General features: G+C 50.4%; 1 protein-coding gene across 1 annotated transcript; it reads right to left on the bottom strand.

The window, feature by feature from the left end:
- Positions 1-1,835: 1,835 nt before the first annotated feature.
- LOC117364649 lies at positions 1,836-6,589 on the bottom strand. Its single transcript, XM_033954077.1, has 2 exons — positions 6,267-6,589; positions 1,836-3,851 (listed from the first exon to the last, which is right to left on the bottom strand). Exons 1-2 carry the CDS (start codon positions 6,538-6,540, stop codon positions 2,851-2,853), a joined length of 1,275 nt encoding a protein of 424 aa, XP_033809968.1. The 5' UTR covers positions 6,541-6,589; the 3' UTR covers positions 1,836-2,850.
- Between the last annotated feature and the right edge of the window lie 3,406 nt (positions 6,590-9,995).

The raw sequence follows: 9,995 nt of genomic DNA, 5'->3' as shown, positions 1-9,995 counted from the left end.
AACTTTAGGCACATATTTATTTAGGTGCCTAACTATAGAACTGTTTAATTGTTAAAATCCTTCAAAGTAGTCTCCCAGGTTGATTGTGTGCCATCCAGTTCATGAGGGACAGACTGCTTGGTTTTAGTGCAACATTTATTACTTGTTTGTTAATAAAATGATGGTTTCCAGTGTCTTCTTTTTTTTTTTTTTTTGCTTCTCCCCTACCAAAGACCGTGGCATTCATCTCTCATCAGGTGACAACATTCAGAAGTACGTCACATGTTTTCAAATGTATATATTAGATTTCCTATGTTTGTGCATTTTCAAGAGAAAAAAAATAGTTGCCATGACTTATGAATTTAACCTCTACATGAGTAAGGTAAAAACATTTTTAAGACTATGAGGCCAGTGTACTAACCCACTGGATTTCCTGTGGGTTGTGGCCTCATTTCTTTAGTTTTGTTACCCTTTCAAATGAACTGGATAACACAACAAAAAGAGATAACTGTATATGGATAGTTATCTCTTTCTGGTTTTACTGCCCAGCTCATTTGAATGTGTAACAAAATTATGTGTAAATGTGTAACATACAGAAAATCCCATGGGTTAGTGCAGGGGTAGGGAACTCCGATCCTTGAGAGCCGTATTCCAGTCGGGTTTTCAGGATTTTCCCAATGACTATGCATTGAAAGCAGTGCATGCAAATAGATCTCATGCATAGTCATTGGGGGAATCCTGAAAACCCGACTGGAATACGGCTCTCGAGGACCAGATTTCCCTACCCCTGCTCTAGAAGCCAACACACTTCCCCCTCCCTCTTTTACTGAACCAGGGGTAGGGAACTCCGGTCCTCGAGAGCCGTATTCCAGTCGGGTTTTCAGGATTTTCCCAATGACTATGCATTGAAAGCAGTGCATGCAAATAGATCTCATGCATATGTGTTGGGGAAATCCTGAAAACCCGACTGGAATACGGCTCTCGAGGACCGGAGTTCCCTACCCCTGGGTTAGTGCATTGGCTTCATTTGGGTCCTTATACAAATGTGCACTGCAAAAAAATGCATGCAAATGCTTAGCCGCACATTCTGCTCCTATGGGCAGTTCAGCATTTAGCATGTGCTGCTTGACTGCACCTTTGAAAAAGCTTGCCTTAGTCTTTAAAAATGGTCTTACTCTGGTATAATAAACATACATACAAGGGTCATTTCATAAATAATGGACACTATTTTTTAAAATTTACATGTTTTATTTATTTTCTTTTTTCAAGTATTTCTTTACAATCCTTCAATATAGTCTCCCTGCTTTGCAATGACCAAGTCCCAATGTCCGGGAAGCTTCAATATTCCTGCTTGCTTTGGTCCTTCGTTCCCACCTACTTTCCTTTTGTGCGAAGGCAGAAGCAGGACCCGGCAGCGAGAAAGGCCTGAAGCAAGCAGGAGCAGCGAGTTGAAGCCTCCCTCCCTGCCCTAGGCTGGAAGCGACGTCGGTGATGGCAATGCTCCTCTTACCGCCGCAAATCAAACTGCCACAGGCTCCACCGCCACGCACGTGCCGCAAATGGAACACGGCACGGAAGCACACATCATGGTGGCAGGGATCACGGCCTCCTAAGTGTGCATGCGCGCTTAGGGTTTTATTATAGAGGATATATATTAAATGAGGCTGTAATCACTTATTATAGAAAACTGTGATTTTGGAAAGAAGTCACTGGCAGTTTGTAATGGCATCATTGCCAATTCCATAAATGAGGGTGCAGCCCTAAGGTAGCAATAGGGCCGTTTTATTAACAACGGGATCTGGATGGGCTCCTTTGTCCTCATGACCCAATCCCTAGATCCCTCCACCCACCCCATTACCATTCCCGTTTAATAAACAACAAAACACCAACTCTAAATTTTGGTAATTAGCCGCAGCTCAGTTTATTAATAATAAATTAACATATTATATTTCCATATCAACTTTAATTAACAATAAGTTCAACAGCTCCTCCCGAGCTACGAAAACAAACATTCAGTGCCCTCGACCCTGCCACTTCAACAAGGGTCAGAGGGGTGGCATGACCCTCATGCCCCTTTATCCGGGTCACCTGACCCACCAGGCACGGCACCCTGCCGGCCCACCGCTCATCACCCGATGAGCCCCAATGACCTAGTAGCTCGGGAGATCCGCCACAGGCCTGAGGTCCCCACAGGCCACCCCCCCAACAACCGAGCAGCGGCTAACCCAAACCTAGCACACGCTCACAACCCACCGCGAAATCGTCTAAAAGCAAATCCCAACCAATGTCAGACAAATGCACCCCATCGGTATGAAAAAGACCGCCACAACCTACCTCAACCCACCCGTGCAACAACTGTGTACCGCCCTGAGACTCCACCCACTTCCCAACCTGCCGGTTGAACTTCGCCAAACCCCGGGTCCACCGCCGAGACGCAAGACACCGCGGGCGCGGAATAACATCCGACCATAAAAGACGTGTACCCGGAAACCAAGCAAACAGAACTCGCAAATCATCCTTAATAACGTTGACTAACTGTCTGGCCGACAGTGAATCAACATCATTACCCCCCAAATGGATAATGAGCACAACCGGAGGCCGAGGGCAAGACCGCAAATGCGACAAAAAGGGGAGGAGCTGATGCCATCTCATGCCGCGCTGACCCCACCAAGATACCCTTACACCCAGATGGCCAAGTCCCAGATGACGACCTCCAGGGCGCACCAAAGCCCGCTCGCCAGCCCAATGTACAAAAGAATGGCCGATAATCCACACGTATCTGCTCCGACCAGCACCTGCAAAGCAAAACAAATTGGCACAAACAGCACAAAACAGAACAAAGCAAAACAATCCCCTGTTACCCCCCAACAATTACAAACCCATCGAACTGCCCCCACGCCCCCGAGATGCCCCAGAAGGTCTAATGTACCCGCGGAAGGCCCCAGACACCCAGCGACCCAACCGTCGAATGCCCGCTTCCGACATACCTGCCGCACTAGCACAGGTGGCAGCACCAATCCGAAAGGAGTGCGTGCCGTAGCTCCGGGGCTCCTCTCCGCAACGCACCAATGCCAAACGTAGCACAGCTAAAAACTGAAACCGGGAGAGAGGAGCCCCGTCCGCGTGAACAAAAAATTCAGAAGAAACCGCCACTCGAACCGACAAATACTCGGACAGACGAGCCACAGGGCAAGAAACACAACCCACAACCTGGTGAAGGACCAACCACTGGCCCCGACCGGCCTGATCCGTCTTAGAACTAGCCACACAAATCCGAACCTCGCTGTCACCCAACAACACGTGATGAACTAACAACCCGCGCCCTCTCGCCCTGTCGGAAGCGCTGACCAACAACTCCCCCACTCGCAAAGCCCCGAAAAAGGCCAGGGAAAAAGCCGCCTGAAAAAGAGCGGACTCGTAAGGGGAGTGGGCCAAGTCAGGCAGAACCGACAGAAGCTGAATGAGCAAATCATGATGAATAGGCAAACGAGAATCCGGCCTAGCAGGTACAACCCTCCCCATAGCACGAAGCAACCGTCGGACAATGAAACCCGAAGAAGGACAATTCCAGCCCAACGCCCGACAGAAAAAGGCAAATCCCGCCAACCGTCCCTGCACCACCCGTTTTGAGACCCCCGCTCTGCTTGAATCCAGCACGAAATCCTCAAGAAAGGACTCGGCCACATCCCCCGGAACCCAACCCCTGCTGAACAAAAAGGCAGAAACCACCCGAAACCCCGTGGAATAGTGCGACCAGGTAGCAGGCGCTACCGACAGGCGGAGCATTTCCCACACTCCTTCTCGACCAGGTTCCACAAATGCTCCGGCATCACTGAACCTTCCTCGTGAGCCTCTGGCGCCAGCCGACGAAACTGCGGAAAATGGAAACGAGAGAGAGCATCAGCAATGCCATTCTGACAACCGGGAACATGCCGAGCCCTGAGGAACACGTTAAGACGCAGACAGCGCAAGACCAACGCCCTAACCAGCACGTTCACCGACAGACAGTGCGCCGTCTGACGGTTAACCACCTCCACCACCCCCAAGTTATCGCACCAGAACATCACACGCCTATCCCTCAATTTATCGGGCCACAGCTCAAAGGCAACAACCAAGGGGAACAACTCCAAAAGCGTGATGTTACGCGTGATACCCCGAGCCACCCAAGCCGGAGGCCACCGCTCAGCACACCAGGCGCCCTGAAAGTAAAGGCCAAAACCCACCCCTCCTGCTGCGTCAGAAAAGAGCTCTAAGTCCCCATTAGCAATCTCCGGCGCCTGCATGGGCAGGCACCCGTTAAAATCCTGCAAAAAACTAGCCCACATGCGAAGATCCGCCCGAACCCCAGCCGACAGACGCAAAAAATGGCGCTTGTCCCGGACCCCAGCCGTGGAAGCAGCCAACCGACGTGAAAAAGCGCGACCCATGGGCAAAACCCGGCAAGCAAAATTAAGTGAGCCAATCAAGGACTGAACCACATGCAAAGTAGTCTTTGGAGCAGCTAAGACACGCCCAATAAGATCGAGCAACTGCCGGACCTTAGCCACAGGCAAGCGAGTCACCAACGCAACAGAATCCAATTCAATCCCCAGAAAAACCAGGGACGTAACCGGGCCTTCAGACTTGTCGAGCGCTAGTGGTATACCAAATTCAGCGGCCATCGCTTCAAAACTTCCTTTAAGACGCCCGCAGTCATCCGAATCCCCAGGACCAACAAACAAAAAATCATCCAGATAGTGTACCACAGCGTCCAACCCTGAACGCTGAACCACCACCCAATGAAGGAACGTGCTGAACATCTCGAAATAGGCACACGAGATAGAACAACCCATCGGAAGACAACGATCGTAAAAGTAAGCCCCACCGAAACGAAACCCTAACAAAGGGTAAGAGTGAGGATGCACAGGCAACAACCTGAAGGCCGACTGAATGTCCACCTTCGCCAGCAGTGCACCGCGACCAGCCCTGAGAACGAGCCGCAATGCGCAGTCCACCGAGGAATACCGCACAGTACACAGATCCCGCGGAATACCATCATTAACGGAAAACCCCACCGGACGGGATAAATTGTGAATGAGGCGGAACTTGCCACGGTCCTTCTTAGGGACGATGGCCAGTGGGGAAACCATCATGACCGGAAATGGTCGATCCCGGAAGGGACCAGCAATCCGCCCCAGCCGCAATTCCTCATCCAATTTCCTCTGGACCACCGCACTCAAATGAACAACAGACGACGCATTGCGCGACCGCGCCCCCGACAACTCTCCCTGAAACGGAATCTCGAAACCAACTGAAAACCCACGCTCCAACAGAGCAGCTACGCGCACAGGCCGGTAACGACGCAGCCACGGCACCAGGGCGCCTACCAAAACAGGCGTGGGAACTACACCCGAACTACCCCTATTTACCAGCCCCCGCGGGCACCCCGGCCGGCTTCTTAGGGCACTTAAGCAGGGAATGTGGCTGCCCACATTGGGAGCACGCGTGGCGGAACCTGCAGTCGGAGAAAGAGCAGCCAGACTTGTTGAATCTCCAACAAACGTCACTGACCGCTCCCCCGCCCGATCCCGCCCCCGCCCCGGACCGAAAGGGCCGCCCGCCGCCCGGAACACCCACCGACACTCGCCCACCACTCCCAGAAGCCTGCCCAGACTTGGAGGACATATGCGTAAGCCACAGGTTAACATCCTGCGTCCCCCACGACATATGAGAGTTCTCCTCCATCTTATCCCTAAAAGCCTCATCATAATTTAACCACGTCCAGCCACCGAAGCGCTGGTACGCATCAAGCACAGAGTCAGCATACGCCAACAGCAAACCATAATCACTAGGATGAGCTCGCCCCCAAACACTGGCCAGTCGCATAAAAGCACGGATCCAATTGATAATGGACCGGGCAACTGGGAAAATCTTCAAAGCCCCTGCCTCCCGCTTCGACTTCTTACGACCCCGCCGATGCACCCTGCCTTCCATAAGGCGAAAAATATCAACGCAAGAACGCCTTCTAATCTTACGCCGCAAAGCACGCGGCACCCGCTCCCAAAGTTCCGTCAGGGCCACCAGCGCAGGCACGCCCCGACCCTCACTCTGCGGGGGGACGCTACTACTTCCGACAAGACCCGCCCCCTCCCCCGACCCAGGAACCGAAGAAGAAGAGGCCGACGAAGAAGAGGAGGACGAGGACGAAGACCGACTCGATGAAGAGGACGCACGCCTGCGCCTACGCTTCCCTTTACCCTTCCTAGTACGTGTCTTACCCCCAGCAACCCCAGCAGGTGCCGCCTTACCCGAAACAGGAGGTCCCTCCACAGGAACGGAGATGCCACCGGAAACAACCTCCAAGGACGCCACCGCCGGACGCTCCACGACAGTGACGCCTCGACCAGCAACCACCACATCAGCCGAGGTACCAGTAGCGCCCCCGCCAACAGCCACTGGCTCCGACGCAGAAACAACCGAAGCTCTTTCGCTGTGCTGCTGCTCCGCCGCTCCACCGACACTGCCAGATGAAGGTCCTGGAACTCTGTCACTCACACCACAAGGAGACTCCTGCACAGGCATCGGACTCTGTGAAGAAAAACCGAAACCAGGAACAGAGCCCAGGAAACCAACCCCAGGCGCCCCCCAACCAGCACCCCCAGCCCCATTCGGCGACGGAGCACCCATCCATCCTAGAGGCACCCCCCCACCCCAGTAAGGAGAGAACCAACCGGGCCCCCAGCCTGGCTGCCCAGAACACCACCCCTGCTGCACAGGACCCCCCGGGAAGGACCCGAAAGGCAACCCCATAGGCCCCCCAGCCCCAGTACCCCAGGCACCAGCGCCCCAGGAAGTGGAAGGCAGGGGCGACGCTTGTAACAGGCCCCCCTCTCCACGAGCAGACCCCTCTGTGCCCGAAACCAGAGCCGCCTGCACCTCCGCCGCACTGCTCCCGGCAGGAGGCAATGGAAGAACTAAAGGTGCAGGCAAATCCCCTGAAGCCGCACAAGAAACGGAAGCCAAACCCCCAGCCCCGGGAACAGAAACAGAAGCCACTGAGCTGCTGCTCTCTTGCCGAACGGGAAGCCGCCCGCCCGACTTGCCCCGCCCACCAGATTTAGCTTTCCCAGCCGCTTCACGCGGCCCCGCCGCAAGCTGAGCCGCCCCCGACATCGAAGACCGACCACCCACGCGGCCCGCGATCCCAGCTACCGCGAGGGCCGAAAGCGCATCACGCTTGGATCTGCGCTCCGGCCTACCACGAGCCGCCTCAACAACAGTACCCACCTGCTCGTCGGGATCTTCAAGCAGGGAATCGCCGGCCCTAAAAGAGATCTCCGCCACATCCGACCGTCTCGCGCCAGCCATCGCAGCCCCCACGACCGCACCGCCACCAAAACAAACGCGGTAGGTCGAAGAAATTTTTCCTGGAGGACCCAAAACGGCTGAGTCCTCCAATGCCTGCTCCTCTTTATCCCCTCGCTTCCCACGCAAAACCCCCACCGACCAATCAATTTAAAAGTTGTCCCTCAGCCTTTGAAGGCCCAATCAGCCCGCACCCGATTTCTCCGCCCCCCCTGACCCCCCTAAGCCGATCGACACGGAGGCACACCAGCCCCGTGTTACGTTTTTGCCCTTTGACACAAGGTCTCGGGCTTTCATATACTCAAGATACCTTGAGTTCAGTCATTGACAGTACTTTAAAAAAAATATACAAAGAAGAAAGAACCAATTTTAAATAGGTGTTTCCAAAGTTGTAATCTCCTGAGATACAGTAAGTTAACAAAACAAAAATATACAGAGCTTTACTTTAAATATAAATATGCTAAACTGATATTAACATTTTGAATTTGTACAAAAAAAATCTTTAAAACAAATGTTTTCTCAATCATTGGCTCCAGGACTCCCCACCCACCTTTTGGTATTGGCGCAATAAATTCCATCTGCTCATGTGTTTTCTCGTCCTCGAAGTAAGCTTTTATTGTCCGTTTGGGCGCCTTATTTGGACACTCTTTCCCCTCTGATTAAAAGCCAAGTTCTCAACCGGTTGCGGAAGCCAGTGGTGCCTGTGTTGCCAGTAGGTTAACGGGGTGGGGGGCGGTAGGGGGGGGAGGGGTGGGGTGGCTTCTCTTGTTGGGTGGAACTTGGCCGAGTCTGGGTTTAAGAACCCAACCTGGACTCTACCGAGCCCGTTGGGTGGTTTGCTGTTGTTGTTTTGTTATTGTATTCTGTAGCCGGAAAAATGTTATTGTACTTGATCTGTTTGGTCTTTATCATTTAATAAACTGTTTAAAAAAAAACAACAAAAAAAACCACCCTCATAACACCCTCATATACAGGATTCGAATCGCAGCATTATCAAATTAGTTCAGTCTGCTTTTGCTTTCCTGCTTCGTGAGTTTTAGTTGTCATGTTTCTGATTAAATTGATATGGGATTGGTTACTGTACGTAGCATCTAGGAAGAGATTAAAACATAAAAATGTGGAACTAACAACACTAAACCATGAATCTTTAGAGATGATAAAACACCACAGCTAGAATGCCTTTTCCACATGTAGTACCACAAAAAATATATAAAACATTGACCAATTAAAAAGGAAATATGCAGTGGCCAATTGAGAGCCTGCGACAGAGACCAATCAAAAAGTGGCTTACAACTGGGCTACAGGAACTGGCTTCCATATCTTTTTCTGGCGTGAAATCGGTTCCGCTTTTAAGACACTTGTCAGGGGGCGCATTTTTGCTGCCTCGGCGTTTACCCGAGCTGTAGGGAGCTGTCCAGCACTCCAAGGTCCTGAAAGGCCAGCTCCCCCCTTTAACACAATGTAACAGCAATGAGAATCGAGCATCGGACCGCCAAACGCAGCATTGCAATGGAGGATGATTTATTTCAGCTGAGACAGTTGCCGTAAGTACCACACAGAGATGCCGCCTAAGAATTTAAACAAAATATAATTTAAAAAAACCTGTGCATGAATATCTTTACACCCTTGAAAGCAGGCCTTTTCAACCTTCTCCTGTGTGGGTGATTCAGAGCCCTATTATAACACACACTAGTGGAGAATTGAATGTTCATTCACAATGTTATATAATTCGTGTGATTAAGTTTGTAGTCTAGAAATAAAAAAATACTGAAGATAGAACAGTAAAAGTTGTCCCCCTATAATCTCGTTAAATGCAAAGGAATAATATACTATTCTTTGTTTTATTGGTGTTTCCAAATGCTGTGCTTTTATATAACTTAAAAATAGCAATATGCTTACAATGGGCTCTGCTTGGAAATGTCATAAGAAACACAGGTTTCAGCAGACTAAAAATAGCAAAGAGCCCAGTGCCTGTGCATTCCAATTCTGGCTCTGAACAATTTTGATTAAACTGATAAGTAAAAATGCACTGTGTTAACTTTGACTCCAGACTGATTTTTTCCTGAACTTACATGCACATCTCCTTTATGGGTTGCATATAATTATTGGAAGTTTGACTTCTATAATGATCCAATGTGTTTGCTTAATGAGTCGATTACAGGTGAGGCCGAATAGGTTGTCTTGGTAGAAAAAGAGTCGTCCAAATCTGGAGGTTCACAACTTGCACAGTATTTTAAAAAAAATACTTAAAAGGCCACAGGAAATACACATCTATTTGGCAGCAGGTACAAAGGAACATTCATATTTTCAAAGAAACATGTCCAGGAAGAGCAGCAGTTTCATCTGGGGGTCCCAACATTTAATTAACTGCCCTAGTATCTTTAAGCAGCTGATTTTGAACCTATATATACAAGGGTAACTACATTTAGCAGATATATTGAAAAAGACATTTTATTCTTACATAGCAATTAACTAGGCAACAGACATAACAAATACCGGTCACTGCAACTGGCATAGAGACCAAAGCATATTTGGCATGATTTATTTTTCAGTCTCCTATAAACTGGCCCTTTGACAGGTGGTGTGCCATTTTTACAAACTGAGTGAAAATTAACAATGCTACTTTGACGGGGCCTATTTATGAGATAGCGCATTACTGCACATTGTTCTTT

Source organism: Geotrypetes seraphini, chromosome 8 (genome assembly GCF_902459505.1).
Source record: "Geotrypetes seraphini chromosome 8, aGeoSer1.1, whole genome shotgun sequence".
NCBI lineage: Eukaryota > Metazoa > Chordata > Amphibia > Gymnophiona > Dermophiidae > Geotrypetes > Geotrypetes seraphini.
The sequence above is the reverse complement of the archived record's forward strand: the minus strand, read 5'-3'. Positions and strand labels throughout refer to the sequence as shown.